General features: G+C 46.5%; 1 protein-coding gene across 7 annotated transcripts in view; it reads left to right on the forward strand.

Moving 5' to 3' along the window:
• LOC128693578 (myosin heavy chain, skeletal muscle) overlaps positions 1-18,384 on the forward strand; it is a 136,722-nt gene extending 118,338 nt beyond the window's left edge. For 6 of the 7 annotated variants that reach the window (XM_070097434.1, XM_070097436.1, XM_070097435.1 and 3 more), the window contains 2 exons: positions 13,994-14,251; positions 18,192-18,384. In XM_070097434.1, the coding sequence (XP_069953535.1) occupies positions 13,994-14,251; positions 18,192-18,350 (417 nt within the window). In that variant the 3' untranslated portion in view covers positions 18,351-18,384. The remainder of the gene's footprint in view (positions 1-13,993; positions 14,252-18,191) is intronic. The other variant, XM_070097440.1, reaches the window with a different exon arrangement.
• Positions 18,385-19,449: the final 1,065 nt, after the last annotated feature.

Consider the following 19,449-nt stretch of genomic DNA (forward strand, 5'->3'; position numbering starts at 1 on the left):
TGGGCTGAATGGTACTGCCCTTGATACTGGCCATGTAGTCAGAAACTGTAAGGCTGGAGGTGATGTCCTGGTAGTCAGTAAATGTGGGGCTGATAGTGCTGTCCTGGGAGACAGTAATGGTGAAGCTGGAGGTGCTGTCCTGGGAGACAATAATGGTGAAGCTGAAGGTGCTGTCCTGGGAGACAGTAATGGTGAAGCTGGAGGTGCTGTCCTGGGAGACAGTAATGGTGAAGCTGGAGATTTTGTCCAGGTAGTCGGGAATTATACGCAGGAAGGAATACATATAAATGACCTCATAGGGGACAGGAGCCGTAGTGGGGAAACAAGTGTAGTCAAAGATAAGATAAAACCAATATTGCAAACTAGAAATACCACAGGAAATAGCAAACAAGAGGACTCCACTAGCAATAGTGAGGATATATTACCAAAAACAACTGGTGGGAGCTCCATTGTTGGTGCTAGGGAGGATAGGAATAAGACAGGGAAACATGCACCAACAGGGAATACAGTCACAGAAACCCAAGGCAAACGGAAACCAAGCCTGTGCACATACTATGCACTTGGTATCTGCAGACATGGGAAATCTGGAAAAACAGACGGGACGTGCAACTATGACCACCCTAGAAAATGCCATGCCCATATGACAACAGGAAAATGCAAACTCCCTTCCTGTAAGCTTTTTCACCCTGAAATGTGTACCTCTTCAGTACAGGAAAGACTGTGCTATAACTTAAATTGCCAGGCATACCATCTAAAGGGGACAAAAAGATACAAAACATCCAGGCCATGGGAAAACCTGGGTAGCCACAGCCACTCAAGAGGGAGAGGTTTTTTTAGTGCCAGGAAGGAAAAAAAACTGGCAGGAAATGGCAGAAATCGTACACCAAATCCAGTCATTCCTGGAGTGGAACCACAGTCGATGGCCTCCACTCCAAACCAACAGATACAGATACTAATGCCGGAAAAAAATCCCCCCCCCCAGTACCAACAATACCACCAGTCCGATGACATTCTTCTTTGCAAATATACAGGGTCTAAAGCCAGCAACAAACAACAAAATACCTTTCATCCGTGGACTGCTTGCAGAGGCAAAGGCAATGTTCGCGGCTTTCACTGAGACCCACATAAAGGATCACTTGGACAACGAAATATGGATTCCAGGTTACAACCTATACATATGTGACAGAGTGAACAGGCAAAGGGGGGGGGTTGGCCTGTACATTGCAGAGTCACTTGTTTGCATAGAACTGCTAAATGCCTCAAATGATGTAGTGGAAGTTTTAGCAGTAAAGGTCGAGAACCAAAACCTAGTCATTGTGGTAGTCTACAAGCCTCCGGATGCAACATCCCAGCAATTCCAGGAACAGCTGTTAAAAATTGACCACTGTCTGGAAAATCTTCCAGCTCCTGCACCCAACATCTTGCTCCTGGGGGATTTCAACTTAAGGCACCTAAAATGGAGGAATATAGCAAATAATATTGTTGCAGTAATAACACCAGGAGGCAGCTCTGATGAAAACTCACACTCACACGAGCTTTTAAATCTCTGCACAAAATTCAATTTAAACCAGCAAATAATAGAGCCTACTAGACTGGAGAATACACTAGACCTCATCTTCACTAACAATGATGACCTGATAAGAAATGTCACCATATCAAAAACAATATACTCAGATCACAACATAATTGAGGTTCAGACATGTATGCGTGGAGCCCCAGACCGACATAATGAGACTAGTCACGAGGGAGCATTCACCAAATTCAACTTCAATAACAAAAACATAAAGTGGGACCAAGTAAACCAAGTCCTAACCGATATAAGCTGGGAAGATATACTAAGCAACACAGACCCCAACTTATGCCTAGAACAGATTAACTTGGTGGCACTCGATGTATGCACAAGGCTTATTCCTCTTAAGAAAAAGGAGGAGTAGATGTAAAATAGAAAGAGACAGGCGCTCCCTTTACAGGCGACGGAAAAAATAACAGAGCGGCTAAAAGAGGTCAATATATCTGAAATGCGTAGGGAGACACTGGTCAGAGAAATAGCAAGCATCGAACTCAAGCTAAAGGAATCTTATAGGAGTCAGGAATCGCGGGAAGAACTAAAAGCCATAAATGAAATCGAAAGAAACCCAAAGTATTTCTTCTCCTATGCCAAATCAAAGTCGAGAACAACATCCAGTATTGGGCCCCTACTTAAACAAGATGGGTCCTACACAGATGACAGCAAGGAAATGAGTGAGCTACTCAAGTCCCAATATGACTCAGTTTTTAGCAAGCCGCTAACCAGACTGAGAGTCGAAGATCAAAACGAATTTTTTATGAGAGAGCCACAAAATTTGGTTAACACAAGCCTATCCGATGTTATCCTGACGCCAAATGACTTCGAACAGGCGATAAATGACATGCCCATGCACTCTGCCCCAGGGCCAGACTCATGGAACTCCGTGTTCATCAAGAACTGCAAGAAGCCCCTATCACGAGCCTTTTCCATCCTATGGAGAGGGAGCATGGACACGGGGGTCGTCCCACAGTTACTAAAAACAACAGACATAGCCCCACTCCACAAAGGGGGCAGTAAAGCAACAGCAAAGAACTACAGACCGATACACTAACATCCCATATCATAAAAATCTTTGAAAGGGTCCTAAGAAGCAAGATCACCACCCATCTAGAAACCCATCAGTTGCACAACCCAGGGCAACATGGGTTTAGAACAGGTCGCTCCTGTCTGTCTCAACTATTTGATCACTACGACAAGGTCCTAAATGCACTAGAAGATAAAAAGAATGCAGATGTAATATATACAGACTTTGCAAAAGTCTTCGACAAGTGTGACCATGGCGTAATAGCGCACAAAATGCGTGCTAAAGGGATAACAGGAAAAGTCGGTCGATGGATCTATAATTTCCTCACTAACAGAACACAGAGAGTAGTCGTCAACAGAGTGGTGTCCGAGGCAGCTACGGTGAAAAGCTCTGTCCCACAAGGCACAGTACTCGCTCCCATCTTGTTCCTCATCCTCATATCCGACATAGACAAGGATGTCAGCCACAGCAACGTGTCTTCCTTTGCAGATGACACCCGAATCTGCATGACAGTGTCTTCCATTGCAGACACTGCAAGGCTCCAGGCGGACATCAACCGAATCTTTCAGTGGGCTGCAGAAAACAATATGAAGTTCAACGATGAGAAATTTCAATTACTCAGATATGGTAAACACGAGGAAATTAAATCTTCATCAGAGTAGAAAACAAATTCTGGCCACAAAATAGAGCGAAACACCAACGTCAAAGACCTGGGAGTGATCATGTCGGAGGATCTCACCTTCAAGGACCATAACATTGTATCAGTCGCATCTGCTAGAAAAATGACAGGATGGATAATGAGAACCTTCAAAACTAGGGAGGCCAAGCCCATGATGACACTCTTCAGGTCACTTGTTCTATCTAGGCTGGAATATTGCTGCACACTAACAGCACCTTTCAAGGCAGGTGAAATTGCTGACCTAGAAAATGTAGAGAGAACCTTCACGGCGCGCATAACGAAGATAAAACACCTCAATTACTGGGAGCGCTTGAGGTTCCTGAACCTGTATTCCCTGGAACGCAGGAGGGAGAGATACATGATTATATACACCTGGAAAATCCTAGAGGGACTAGTACCGAACTTGCACACGAAAATCACTCACTACGAAAGCAAAAGACTTGGCAGACGATGCAACATCCCCCCAATGAAAAGCAGGGGTGTCACTAGCACGTTAAGAGACCATACAATAAGTGTCAGGGGCCCGAGACTGTTCAACTGCCTCCCAGCATACATAAGGGGGATTACCAACAGACCCCTGGAAGTCTTCAAGCTGGCACTGGACAAGCACCTAAAGTCGGTTCCTGACCAGCCGGGCTGTGGCTCGTACGTTGGTTTGCGTGCAGCCAGCAGCAACAGCCTGGTTGATCAGGCTCTGATCCACCAGGAGGCCTGGTCACAGACCGGGCCGCGGGGGCGTTGACCCCCGGAACTCTCTCCAGGTAAACTCCAGGTAAACTACACCTGCTCACACTACACCTGCTCACACTACACCTGCTCATTTCTGTACTTATATACGAGTTTATTAACTAGCAGTTCCAAGTCTCACCTCAGCTCAGGGAAAGTTCCATTGGTACTATAACAGTGGTAAAATTGTGACAGTGGTACAACTGTTACAGTGGTTCAACTGTCACAATGGTACAACTATTACAGTGGTGCGACTATTGCAATGGTACACTTATTACAATGGTACAACTGTTACAATGGTACAATTATTACATTGGTACAGCTTTTATAATGGTACAACTATTACAGTGACTATTACTATGAGAAGGGTACAACTGTTACAGTGGTACAGTTTTACAGTGTTCTACAACTGTTACAATGGTACAACTATGACAGGTACAACTATTACAATGGTACAACTATTACAGTGGGACAACTACTATAGTGGTACAACTGTTACAATTTAGTGTGTTGCTACACTATTGTATATGATAGTTACACATTGGGAACAAAAGCTAGTCATGTTACGCTGCCGTAGTTCACCATGCAGAACTGCTTACATGTTAGGTGGAGTCTTCAGTAATGTCAACCCGAGATGGTAGACTTCAGTAATGTCAACCCGAGATGGTAGACTTCAGTAATGTCAACCCGAGATGGTAGACTTCAGTAATGTCAACCCGAGATGGTAGACTTCAGTAATGTCAACCCGAGATGGTAGACTTCAGTAATGTCAACCCGAGATGGTAGACTTCAGTAATGTCAACCCGAGATGGTAGACTTCAGTAATGTCAACCCGAGATGGTAGACTTCAGTAATGTCAACCCGAGATGGTAGACTTCAGTAATGTCAACCCGAGATGGTAGACTTCAGTAATGTCAACCCGAGATGGTAGACTTCAGTAATGTCAACCCGAGATGGTAGACTTCAGTAATGTCAACCCGAGATGGTAGACTTCAGTAATGTCAACCCGAGATGGTAGACTTCAGTAATGTCAACCCGAGATGGTAGACTTCAGTAATGTCCTCTTCAAGGGGGGCTCCTTGGCGTGGTGAAGAGGCTCTTGGTCTGAGGAATTAGCCCTGTCGGTCTTCTTCCTCAGACCGAACCTAATTACCCCCCATTCTCCCCTCCCCTATCCCATCCTCCCCATCCTCCCCTTTTTCCATTCCTCCTCCTCCTCCTCACCCCTCCCTTTTGCCCTTCCTCTTTTTAGCCTTCGTGATTTCTCCCACAGGCGCGCTAGTTCCTAGGTAGGGGAAAGGACACCGGGGTCGATCCCATTCCGTTGAGGTTTCTTGGCGGTGGCGTAGTTTGCCGTGGAATCTGGATTGCCTAGGGATGTCCCGATCCCTCTCCGGTATCCCGGAGTAGCTTTGGGTGTCTTTTGGGCGACGGGTGTATCTCTGGAAGCCACCTTTCGGATTCCGGGGGTGGTGGCTGAAGGAGGTATGCTTTGTGGCGGATATCCGGCCGCCCTCTCTTTTGTCCACCGAGGTAGCTCGGCAGATGTGAGGTTGCTATCCCGGATTGCTGGTTTACTGGCATGAAGGGTAGGGTATGGCACGGGTTCCATGCTGCATCTGCGCTACTAGCGGTGTCGAGTCCTCTTGGGCGCGGAGGGAGATTTCCGGCCCTTTCATTCCTCCTGGGAACTATTCCTCCCCGCTCCCCCCTTTTTTTATTCTTTTTTTTGTTTTTATTTTCTTCTTTCTTTTTTTTTCTTAAAAACAAAAAGCAAAGGAGTAACCTAACCATGGCAGCCCTAGTCCATGAAACCACTACCCCCGGGCCCCTTCTTGATACCGCACCCCATTCTGACCCTGCCTTGTGTTTAGACCACTCTTCGGACACTCCTGATGCCCCTGTACCTCTTGCTGGTGCTGTTTCCTCACCCGCTTCAGGTACCGGGGCTTCGACTGACTCCTTCGATTTGTCTGAACTCCGCTCTCCTTTGACTATGCTTCCGGCTTCTCCCTCTACGGTACGGCAATTTTCGAATCGCCCACCCATTTCATGCCGGACCAACTCCGGTCCTACTCCTAAACGCCAACGTCAATCTCCTGATGATGCTCCGTCGTTACCTTCCCATTCTACTCGGAAACGACCGACACGTCAAGCACTCCCTCTCCACGCTCAGTTTCGGACCACACAATGGACTAAATTCTTTACTTTAAGACCAACTTCTTCTTCTGCCTACCTTTCTGACCATAGTATTGCCAAAGCGCTCCTGCATCATGTTGGCAGAGATATTTCATTTCACGCTCTCAAGAGCGGTACGCGCATCGTCACTGTCCAGAATGCTACCCAAGCTCATGATCTTTCTCTCCTTTCGAATATCGATACTACTCCTATCACTATTGAAAAACATCTTTCTCTCAATTCTTGTAGTGGTACTGTCATTCTGCCCCATACCATAGTCCAACAGAATTTCCAGTCATGTGGCAATGACATTTTTGAACAGCTGGAACTCCAGGATCTCCCAATCCTCAAAGTAGACACTTATGTCCTTCCTGCCCGGGGGCGGAGACGTTACCCTTGCAATGTGGCTCGTTTAACTTTTGACAGCCGAGAACTCCCGTCCTCTGTATATGTCGCGGGACATCGGTTACAAGTTCGAAAGGTGATACCTACACCGCAACAATGTAGAAATTGCTGGCGTTTTGGTCACCCAGCGAAATATTGCAGATCTATGGCCGAATGCCCAGTCTGTGGTGCCGACAACCATTCTAATACATCTTGCAGTCAACCTCCATCTTGCCTTAATTGTAATGAAGCTCACCCTTCGTACTCCCGCCGTTGCCAGGTCTACTTAAATGAACGTGAAATCCGTTGCCTCAAAGAGGCAGAAGGTCTCCCTTATGCTATGGCAGTTACTCATCTCCGCCTCCAAGGGAGACTACCCCGTGTTTCTTATTCTCGTGTTTCCAAACATCCCCCCACTTCTGGGGTCCCATCTTCTGCAGCCTCCTCTGTTGTTACCCCTCCCATAGCCATTACGGCATCTAATCCTTTTGCTGTCCTTGGCTCTGACGTCCCGACTACAACTCAGTCTGTTCTCACATCTTCGCGTCCTTCCTCACAAGCCCCAGTATCGACAAGACCTCGTACGACACCTAATACCAATCGCCCCTCTACTCAGAAGTCCAAAAAATCCACATTGCTCAAATCTTCTTTGCCCCTTCCTTCCCTTCTTCCACCTCCACACGTTACCTTTCCAGTCTCTGTACCTAGTTCTTCCCCTCTCTCTGGCTCTATTACAAGTGTGGAGATTCACCCTCCTCCTCGTACTATGCCTTCCACCCCCGTCCCCTCCCAAGTTTCTCCCTCTTCTGTCACCTCCCAGGTTTCTACCTCTTCTGTCCCCCCCCACACTTCATCTCCAGTCCCTTACACTTTTCCCTCCCCCTCTACTTTGGTACAGTCCATTACTGTCCCAATCTTTACTCACCCTCCTCCTCCTATCTCCAATATGGTTTCCCATACATCTTTGAATTCAGAAACACTTGAAGCCATTTCAGAATATATTGCAGAGACTAAACCTTCAATGGACACTGATTCACTTCCTGTTCCTTCTCTTCCCTCTCCTCCATCTTCACAACCCCATTCTTCGCAACGCTCCGTTCCTTCGCTACTTGAACATCTTCCAATGCCACCACACGTTGACTTTTCTAACCCCTCTAGTCCGTAGGTGCCTTTACCTACAGATTCCTGATATTTTCTTCATCGCCAATCATGGCCTATTTACAGTGGAATATCCGCGGCCTCAGGGGTAATCGGGGTGAGCTTCAGATGTTGCTTTCCAGGTTTTCCCCTGTTGGTGCTTGCTTACAAGAACCAAAATTACACTCGGCTGTTTTCCAACCTATCTCAGGCTATAATTTATTGTATTCTTCGGATCCTTTCTCAGATGGGACCTTTAATGAAAGTGCCCTTCTTCTACGCAATGATATTCCGTACTGTCAACTATTTGTCCATACCTCGCTGCATTACACTGCAGCCCGTATCCACTTGAATAAGTGGTTTACAATATGTTCTTTATATCTCTCTCCTTCTCGAGCATTTTCTATCCCAGACTTTGCCTTTCTTGTTTCATCCTTACCACCACCACTTCTGTTACTTGGTGATTTTAATGCCCACCATTTCCTCTGGGGGGGGTCTCATTGTGACTCACGTGGCATTCAGTTGGAGGCTTTTCTTGCCTCTCACCCCCTCCATGTTTTAAATACGGGTACTCCCACCCATTTTGATCCTCGTACTCATACTCTCTCTTGCATCGATCTATCAGTCTGCTCTTCCTCCACTGCACTAGACTTCACCTGGTCTGTTCTACCAGACTTACATGACAGCGATCATTTTCCGATCATTCTTACTTCTCCTTCCTATTCACCACCTTCCCGTAGCCCTCGCTGGCAATTTGATCGGGCAAATTGGGATCTTTACTCACACCTCACTGCTTTTAGTGAGGTTCCTTCTTCATCCTCCATTGATGAGCTCCTACACATCTTCTCGACATCAGTTTATACCGCAGCTTCTCATTCTATACCCCAAACCTCAGGCAGGCATTCTCAGAAGTGCGTGCCTTGGTGGTCTCCTGCTTGTGCTCGTGCAGTACATTTGAAACGTGCTGCATGGGGCAGGTACCGGTACAATAGAACCGCTGAGAGACTTGTTGATTTTAAGCAGAAGCGTGCGATCGCTCGCCGTGTCATCCGTGAAGCTAAACGCACTTGTTGGCGAGACTATGTTTCCACCATCACCTCTGCTTCTTCTATGAGTGCAGTCTGGAAAAAAGTGAGGAAATTGAGTGGTAAATACTCTCCTGACCCGGCTCCTGTTCTACGGGTCACTGGTGTTGATATAGCAAACCCTCTCGACGTTGCCATTGAACTTGGCACACATCTGGTCCGTATTTCCCGAGGGCTCCATCTATGCCCCTCGTTTCTTTCCTCAAAGTCTGCCAGAGAGTTAGTATCCTTGGACTTTTCTTCTCTCGGAGAAGAACAGTATAATGTGCCTTTTACACTTCAAGAACTGGAGGCAACGCTCTCAGCTTGCCGATCATCGGCAGCTGGGCCTGATGACATTCATATTCGTATGTTACAACATTTACATCGGTCAGCCCTTGTAGTCCTCTTACACCTCTTCAATCTTATTTGGGCACAAGGAGTTCTTCCCCAGCTGTGGAAATCTGCCATTGTTCTCCCTTTCCGCAAACCGGGTACTACAGGACATGATGCCTCCCACTATCGCCCCATCGCTCTTACAAGTGCAGTTTGCAAAGTGATGGAACGCCTCGTAAATCGACGTTTAATGTGGTATTTAGAGACTCACAACAGTCTCTCCGCTAGTCAATATGGCTTTCGTAAGGGTCGTTCTACCATAGACCCCTTACTACGCTTGGATACGTATGTTCGTAATGCCTTTGCGAATAATCACTCAGTTATTGCCATATTTTTTGACCTTGAGAAGGCATATGACACAACTTGGAGGTATAATATTTTGGCCCAGGCCCATTCCTTAGGCCTCCGAGGCAATCTACCATCCTTCCTTAAGAACTTTTTAACTGACAGACATTTCCGTGTTCGAGTCAATAATGTTCTTTCCCCGGACTTCGTCCAAGCTGAAGGTGTCCCTCAGGGATGTGTTCTAAGCACAACACTTTTTCTCCTTGCTATAAATGATTTGGCCTCTGTTCTTCCACCCAATATTTGGTCATCACTCTATGTTGATGACTTCGCTATTGCTTGTGCAGGCGCTGACTGTCACCTTATTGCAGTTTCTCTCCAGCATGCGGTCGACCGTGTTTCCACTTGGGCCACCACACATGGGTTTAAATTTTCAAGTACCAAAACTCACCAAATTACTTTCACTAGACGCTCTGTTATCTCCGATCATCCTTTGTATCTCTATGGCTCCCGTATCCCCGAACGTGATACAGTCAGGTTTCTAGGCCTTCTCTTTGACCGTCGGTTAACCTGGAAACCTCACATTACCTCTCTGAAGGCAACTTGTCACAGCCGGCTAAACCTTCTTAAAACCCTTGCTCATCTTTCCTGGGGAGCTGATCGTCGAACTCTGCTTCGCCTACATTCAGCCCTCGTTTTATCGAAACTCGATTATGGTGACCAGATTTATTCCGCGGCCTCTCCTGCTACTCTCTCTAGCCTTAACTCTATCCATCACCAAGGCTTACGTTTGTGCCTTGGTGCTTTTCGCTCTTCCCCTGTTGAGAGCCTCTATACAGAAGCAAATGTTCCATCCTTGTCTGATCGCCGTGATGCCCATTGCCTTCGTTACTATGTACGCTCTCACGATCTACACAATCCTTCCATTTATAGAATGGTCACCGATATTAGTAGACATTCTTTATTCGTTCGCCGCCCCTGTTTGCTCCGTCCCTTTTCTCTTCGCCTACTTTCACTCTTGTCTTCCCTTCAGTTACCACCTTTATATGTTCATGTAGCATCTCACTTTTCCCTACCCCCCTGGGAAGTTCCAGCTGTTCGGGTCTGTTCTTTCTCACTCCCTTGCTCGAAAGCTCAACTGCCTACGGTGGCTTCCCGCTCTCTTTTTCTTGATCACTTCCACTCTCATTCTCATGCCACCGCTGTGTACACAGATGGCTCTAAGTCTTCAGACGGCGTCGGATTCGCAGCAGTGTTTCCGGACAGCGTCGTACGAGGGCATTTACTATCTTCAGCTAGCATTTTTACTGCTGAACTGTATGCCATTCTTGCAGCACTTATTCGTATCGCATCTATGCCTGTGTCATCATTTGTAGTAGTCTCAGACTCCCTTAGTGCTCTACAGGCTATACGAAAATTTGATACATCTCATCCCCTAGTTCTCCGTATCCAACTTTGGCTACGCCGTATCTCTACCAAACATAAAGATATTGTTTTTTGTTGGGTCCCTGGTCATGTCGACGTACAGGGCAATGAACAGGCAGACACTGCTGCGCGGTCAGCAGTATATGACCTACCAATTTCCTATCGAGGTGTTCCATTTCTGGACTATTTTGCTGCAATAGCTACCCACCTTCGCACCCGTTGGCAACAACGTTGGTCAACTCTGCTCGGTAACAAACTTCATTCTATTAAACCGAGCATAGGTTACTGGCCGTCTTCTTGTCATCAGTGCCGAGGTTGGGAGACCACTCTCTCCCGCCTTCGCATTGGCCACACTCGTCTTACTCATGGGTATCTCATGGAGAGGCACCCTGTTCCTCTCTGTGAGCAGTGTCAAGTTCCAGTATCGATTAGCCACATTCTGTTAGACTGCCCTCTCTATCAACGAGCACGCAGAATTTCCCTCCAACGTCGTCTTCGTTCTCCTACTCTCTCTTTACCTTCCCTTCTTGCTGATGGACCCTCCTTTAATCCTGACTCTCTCATTGACTTCTTGACAACGACTGATTTACTCCACAAACTCTGATGATACTTTTCGCACTCCCCTCAGCCCTTTCTGGTTCAGTCTCTTGCTGCCCTTTACCCTTTCACCATCCACTGCCCCGCTGTTATCCGTAACCTGTTGCTCATCCATCTCCCTTTTGCCACCTGATGCCCTCGCTTCCTTCCTGCCCTGCAGCGCTGTATAGTCCTTGTGGCTTAGCGCTTCTTTTTGATTATAATAATAATAATTCAGTAATGTCAACCCGAGATGGTAGACTTCAGTAATGTCAACCCGAGATGGTAGACTTCAGTAATGTCAACCCGAGATGGTAGACTTCAGTAATGTCAACCCGAGATGGTAGACTTCAGTAATGTCAACCCGAGATGGTAGACTTCAGTAATGTCAACCCGAGATGGTAGACTTCAATAATGTCAACCCGAGATGGTAGACTTCAATAATGTCAACCCGAGATGGTAGACTTCAATAATGTCAACCCGAGATGGTAGACTTCAGTAATGTCAACCCGAGATGGTAGACTTCAGTAATGTCAACCCGAGATGGTAGACTTCAGTAATGTCAACCCGAGATGGTAGACTTCAGTAATGTCAACCCGAGATGGTAGACTTCAGTAATGTCAACCCGAGATGGTAGACTTCAGTAATGTCAACCCGAGATGGTAGACTTCAGTAATGTCAACCCGAGATGGTAGACTTCAGTAATGTCAACCCGAGATGGTAGACTTCAGTAATGTCAACCCGAGATGGTAGACTTCAGTAGAGCGATGAAGATATCCTCAAGTATTCCACTAAAGAGTCATCAGTTACAACTTGAAATGTTTCCTTGCAGCAGATCTGGGATTACTGTCTCTTGGGTATTACCACCTCTCAGGACAACTCATCCTGTTTATCGATCTAAGGAAACACTTTGGAACAGTAGTTATCAACATCCTGATGTTGAGATTACAACATTGTCATCAAGAGGCCGTGCTCTCACATACACAGTGGCAGTCACCAACATGTGACCAGTAATGACAGTATCTCATCAACTCTACCAGTCAACACAGGGGTGCCTCAAGGAGGTGTCCTAGGCCCTCTTGTTATCCATTAGTTATATCATTGACCTCCCAATGCCTCCAGGAACTAGCAATCCTTCCAGATAACATAACACTGCATGCTAGTGGCTTAATAGTATTTTATTGCATGTAAACTACGTTTTGTATATCGCAGAAAATAAATGAAGTTGTGCAATGTACGTCAGATGACAGATCCAGCTGGTTCTCAACAACAATGACCAGCTAGTGAACATATCCACCTGGATAATAACAAACTTAACAACAACGACCTGCTGGTGAATATATCCACCTGGATAATAACAAACTCAACAACAACGACCAGCTGGTGAAGATATCCACCTGGATAATAACAAACTCAACAACAACGACCAGCTGGTGAAGATATCCACCTGGATAATAACAAACTCAACAACAACGACCAGCTGGTGAAGATATCCACCTGGATAATAACAAACTCATTCTTAATAATGAGATCTTATTCATAATATTTGTAAACAACTCTAAAAGTATTCACTTGGACATTTCCAGTGCATCGACAGACAAGAAGCAATATTCTTAGGTATACATATTTTCCAAGTATACTGTGTACCACACACATTACTATGTACCTCACACATCATTACTATGTACCTCACACATTACTGTGTACCTCACACATTACTGTGTACCTCACACATTACTATGTACCTCACAAATTACTGTGTACTTCACACATAATCACTATGTACCTCACACACCATTACTTTGTACCTCACACATTACTGTGTACCTCACACATCATTACTATGTACTACCCCTTACCTCACCGTAGTATAGTATATGTGTACATGTATGTGCTTAAGTCCGCTGTGACACTCTTAAGTGATGACTGTACACTGCAGGACTCCCTCCCTCACTCTGCAAAAGTTTCAAGTTACAAATAGTACATAATAGCGACAAGTAGAAGAGTACGATACATGGGCAGCACTAGCAATCTTAATTGACCGAACATGTCCTCATAAAGATTGCTAGTCTCGGGTTTCTAAGCATTTATTCAGCAAATTGCTAGTATTCCTCGCGTGTTTTATCACTCAGATGATGGAATTTACTCAGTATTAAAAACCTTCACACTTACTTTTGTGTACATTGTATACACCACACTGAACACTGATGCCAATCCTGACCTAAAACTCTCCCTAGAAACATGTTACAATGTACATCTTACAAGAGTGTTTCTCGCTCACAGTGACCAACACACACATGGGCTGCTAGAGTGTAGATGTTACAAGAGTGTTGCTGGCACACAGGTGCTAGTAGAGTGTAGATATTACAAGAGTGTTGCCCGCACACAGGTGCTAGTAGAGTGTAGATGTTACAAGAGTGTTGCTGGCACACAGGTGCTAGTAGAGTGTAGCTGGCACACAGGTGCTAGTAGAGTGTAGATGTTACAAGAGTGTTGCCCGCACACAGGTGCTAGTAGAGTGTAGATGTTACAAGAGTGTTGCCCGCACACAGGCCAACATGAGACTGGTGACAACAGTCAATGGTAAGCTGGAGATGGAGAGACAAGCGCTGGAGTGTGAGGTGGTGTCAGTAAACAACGTGAACGGTGATGCTGAACACGACTACGATGACGCTGCTGAGGCCTCACTGTACAAGCGCAAGTACGACTGGTGCTTGAGAGAGATCGAGCTGCTCAAGAAACAACTCAAGCAGCAGCAGGAGGACGACCTTGACCACCTGCTGCTTATGAAGAAGCAGCTAGAGAAGAAGGTAAGTAGTGTGTCCTGCCCTCTACGTCAATGTTGTGTCCTGCCTTCTTCACCAGCGTTGTGTACTGTTTTCTAAACCAGTGTTGTGTACTGTTTTCTAAACCAGAGTTGTGTACTTCCCTCTTCACCAGTGTTGTGTACTGCTTTTTAAACCAGTGTTGGGTACTGTTTTCTAAACCAGAGTTGTGTACTTCCCTCTTCATCAGTGTTGTGTACTGCCTTCTACACCAGTGTTGTGTACTGTCCTCTACACCAGTGTTGTGTACTGCCCTCTACACCAGTGGTGTGTACTGTCTTGTACACAAGTGTTGTGTACTGTCCTCTACACCAGTGTTGTGTACTGCCCTCTACACCAGTGTCGTGTACTGCCCTCTACACCAGTGTTGTGTACTGCCCTCTACACCAGTGTTGTGTACTGCCCTCTACACCAGTGTTGTGTACTGCCCTCTACACCAGTGTTGTGTACTGCCCTCTACACCAGTGTTGTGTACTGCCCTCTACACTAGTGTTGTGTACTGCCCTCTACACTAGTGTTGTGTACTGCCCTCTACACCAGTGTTGTGTACTGCCCTCTACACCAGTGTTGTGTACTGCCCTCTACACCAGTGTTGTGTACTGCCCTCTACACCAGTGTTGTGTACTGCCCTCTACACCAGTGTTGTGTACTGCCCTCTACACCAGTGTTGTGTACTGCCCTCTACACCAGTGTTGTGTACTGCCCTCTACACCAGTGTTGTGTACTGCCCTCTACACCAGTGTTGTATACTGCCCTCTACACCAGTGTTGTGTACTGCCCTCTACACCAGTGTTGTGTACTGCCCTCTACACCAGTGTTGTGTACTGCCCTCTACACCAGTGTTGTGTACTGTCCTCTAAACCAGTGTTGTGTACTGCCCTCTACACCAGTGTTGTGTACTGTCCTCTACACCAGTGTTGTGTACTGCCCTCTACACCAGTGTTGTGTACTGTCCTCTACACCAGTGTTGTGTACTGCCCTCTACACCAGTGTTGTGTACTGTCCTCTAAACCAGTGATTTGTACTGCCCTCTACACCAGTGTTGTGTACTGCCCTCTACACCAGTGTTGTGTACTGCCCTCTACACCAGTGTTGTGTACTGCCCTCTACACCAGTGTTGTGTACTGTCCTCTACACCAGTGTTGTGTACTGCCCTCTACACCAGTGTTGTGTACTGTCCTCTACACCAGTGTTGTGTACTGCCCTCTACACCAGTGTTGTGTACTGCCCTCTACACCAGTGTTGTGCCCTCTACACCACTGCCCTCTACACCAGTGTTGTGTACTGCCCTCTATACCAGTGTTGTGTACTGGCCTCTACACCAGTGTTGTGTACTGTCCTCTACACCAGTGTTGTGTACTGCCCTCTACACCAGTGTTGTGTACTGCCCTCTACACCAGTGTTGTGTACTGTCCTCTAAATCAGTGTTGTGTACTGCCCTCTACACCAGTGTTGTGTACTGTCCTCTACACCAGTGTTGTGTACTGCCCTCTACACCAGTGTTGTGTACTGCCCTCTACACCAGTGTTGTGTACTGCCCTCTACACCAGTGTTGTGTACTGCCCTCTACACCAGTGTTGTGTACTGCCCTCTACACCAGTGTTTTGTACTGTGTACTGCCCTCTACACCAGTGTTGTGTACTGCCCTCTACACCAGTGTTTTGTACTGCCCTCTACACCAGTGTTGTGTACTGCCCTCTACACCAGTGTTGTGTACTGCCCTCTACACCAGTGTTGTGTACTGCCCTCTACACCAGTGTTGTGTACTGCCCTCTACACCAGTGTTGTGTACTGCCCTCTACACCAGTGTTGTGTACTGCCCTCTACACCAGTGTTGTGTACTGCCCTCTACACCAGTGTTGTGTACTGCCCTCTACACCAGTGTTGTGTACTGCCCTCTACACCAGTGTTGTGTACTGTCCTCTACACCAGTGTTGTGTACTGTCCTCTACACCAGTGTTGTGTACTGCCCTCTACACCAGTGTTGTGTACTGCCCTCTACACCAGTGTTGTGTACTGCCCTCTACGCCAGTGTTGTGTACTGTCCTCTACGCTACACCAGTGTTGTGTACTGCCCTCTACACCAGTGTTGTGTACTGCCCTCTACACCAGTGTTGTGTACTGCCCTCTACACCAGTGTTGTGTACTGCCCTCTACACCAGTGTTGTGTACTGCCCTCTACACCAGTGTTGTGTACTGCCCTCTACACCAGTGTTGTGTACTGCCCTCTACACCAGTGTTGTGTACTGCCCTCTACACCAGTGTTGTGTACTGCCCTCTACACCAGTGTTGTGTACTGTCCTCTACACCAGTGTTGTGTACTGCCCTCTACACCAGTGTTGTGTACTGCCCTCTACACCAGTGTTGTGTACTGTCCTCTACACCAGTGTTGTGTACTGCCCTCTACACCAGTGTTGTGTACTGTCCTCTACACCAGTGTTGTGTACTGCCCTCTACACCAGTGTTGTGTACTGCCCTCTACACCAGTGTTGTGTACTGTCCTCTACACCAGTGTTGTGTACTGCCCTCTACACCAGTGTTGTGTACTGCCCTCTACACCAGTGTTGTGTACTGCCCTCTACACCAGTGTTGTGTACTGCCCTCTACACCAGTGTTGTGTACTGCCCTCTACACCAGTGTTGTGTACTGCCCTCTACACCAGTGTTGTGTACTGCCCTCTACACCAGTGTTGTGTACTGCCCTCTACACCAGTGTTGTGTACTGTCCTCTACACCAGTGTTGTGTACTGCCCTCTACACCAGTGTTGTGTACTGCCCTCTACACCAGTGTTGTGTACTGCCCTCTACACCAGTGTTGTGTACTGCCCTCTACACTAGTGTTGTGTACTGCCCTCTACACCAGTGTTGTGTACTGCCCTCTACACCAGTGTTGTGTACTGCCCTCTACACCAGTGTTGTGTACTGCCCTCTACACCAGTGTTGTGTACTGCCCTCTACACCAGTGTTGTGTACTGTCCTCTACACCAGTGTTGTGTACTGCCCTCTACACCAGTGTTGTGTACTGCCCTCTACACCAGTGTTGTGTACTGTCCTCTACACCAGTGTTGTGTACTGTCCTCTGTTGTGTACTGCCCTCTACACCAGTGTTGTGTACTGCCCTCTACACCAGTGTTGTGTACTGCCCTCTACACCAGTGTTGTGTACTGCCCTCTACACCAGTGTTGTGTACTGCCCTCTACACCAGTGTTGTGTACTGCCCTCTACACCAGTGTTGTGTACTGCCCTCTACACCAGTGTTGTGTACTGCCCTCTACACCAGTGTTGTGTACTGTCCTCTACACTAGTGTTGTGTACTGCCCTCTACACTAGTGTTGTGTACTGTCCTCTACACCAGTGTTGTGTACTGTCCTCTACACCAGTGTTGTGTACTGCCCTCTACACCAGTGTTGTGTACTGTCCTCTACACCAGTGTTGTGTACTGCCCTCTACACCAGTGTTGTGTACTGTCCTCTACACCAGTGTTGTGTACTGCCCTCTACACCAGTGTTGTGTACTGCCCTCTACACCAGTGTTGTGTACTGCCCTCTACACCAGTGTTGTGTACTGCCCTCTACACCAGTGTTGTGTACTGCCCTCTACACCAGTGTTGTGTACTGCCCTCTACACCAGTGTTGTGTACTGTCCTCTACACCAGTGTTGTGTACTGCCCTCTACACCAGTGTTGTGTACTGCCCTCTACACCAGTGTTGTGTACTGCCCTCTACACCAGTGTTGTGTACTGTCCTCTACACCAGTGTTGTGTACTGCCCTCTAAAGAACAATGTTATTTAACATTCACTGTTATTGACAATTTTATTCACCATTCACCGAGAGTTATTGACTATGTTATTTATCATTCACTGAGTGATATTGATGGCAACATTGTTATTTATTAGCAAGGAGTGTTATTGAGAACAATGTTTCAGGTATCAGACGCGTACGAGGAGACAGAGGAACAGCGGCAGGTGGTTGGACAGTTGAAACGCAAGTCCCAGAGGTTACAAGCAGAGTTGAACGACCTCAAGATACTTCTGGAGGAACAAGCCTCGCGCAACAACCTCCTCGAGAAGAAACAGAGAAAGTAAGTACACTGAGAAATAAAAGTGGTTATAATTATTACCAGTGGAAGGCCTCTGTCAGATGACTAAAAGCTCCATCTATAGGTCATCATATGACTAAGACCCGCGTCAGGCAACACTTGTCCTGTTTCCTGACAAACCTTACCCACCCTAACCTTGGTATAGTGAACCTTGTTCAGTGTTATTGTAATGTGTGTTCATGACTCATTCTCAGATATTTTTTTGTCTGCGACATTATGCTGTTTCCTCACCACGGCGTGGTAACTTTGAGAAGGAACCACATTCATCATCACTTGCTCAGTAGATGTTTCGCCAAGTGGCCCTCTGAATTACATCACTTCCACCTCTCAGAGTGTAGTTCTGTGTCCCCATCATCACAACTCAGGTCTGGGTAACTGGTTTCTTCTGTCTTCCTATATGCCGCCTTGTTCCCACTCCAGCAGCGCTTCAAATTCTAGGCACCGCATGTCTTTACTCACTCTGAACTAACACCAGAGGCGTATCTACGGAAAATAGCGCCTATGGCAAGCACTGAAATTGCGCTCCTGTCCAAATATCTGACACCCATCTTTTAGACAACTTTACAATAAAATCACCTCAAAAATACAAGTTTGATAATCTTTTAATACCCTTTGAGGGTCGACAGGCCCTCTCCGAAACTCGTTCTCAGGGTCGGCCAAATTTAAAAAAAATAAAAAATTATTTTCTCTTATGAAAAGATAGAGAAGCTTTTCCCGATCATAACGACACCAAAAGTTTGAAATTTGATAGAAAACTTACGGAATTATGCTCTCGCAAAGTTAGCGGTCTCGGCGATGTTTACGCATCGGCGATTTTGCCCACTTTGAGTCCCATTTTCGGCCAATTTCACTGTACTAGTCGACAAAAAACATGAATATTTCGCTAGAACTCCATTTTTTCTATCGAATGGGTGCAAGAAACCACCCATTTATAAATTCAACTATCCAGTACAGTGGTCAGAATTTAGCAATTTTGCCAATTTCACACAAATTTCAAAAGATGCCAATTTCCGAATAGGGTCCAGAATAAACAAGAAAGACATTCCTGGCACTAAAATGACATTTCCTCTAGTCATTAGTCACGT

This window comes from Cherax quadricarinatus, chromosome 57 (assembly GCF_038502225.1).
Source record: "Cherax quadricarinatus isolate ZL_2023a chromosome 57, ASM3850222v1, whole genome shotgun sequence".
Classification (NCBI taxonomy): domain Eukaryota; kingdom Metazoa; phylum Arthropoda; class Malacostraca; order Decapoda; family Parastacidae; genus Cherax; species Cherax quadricarinatus.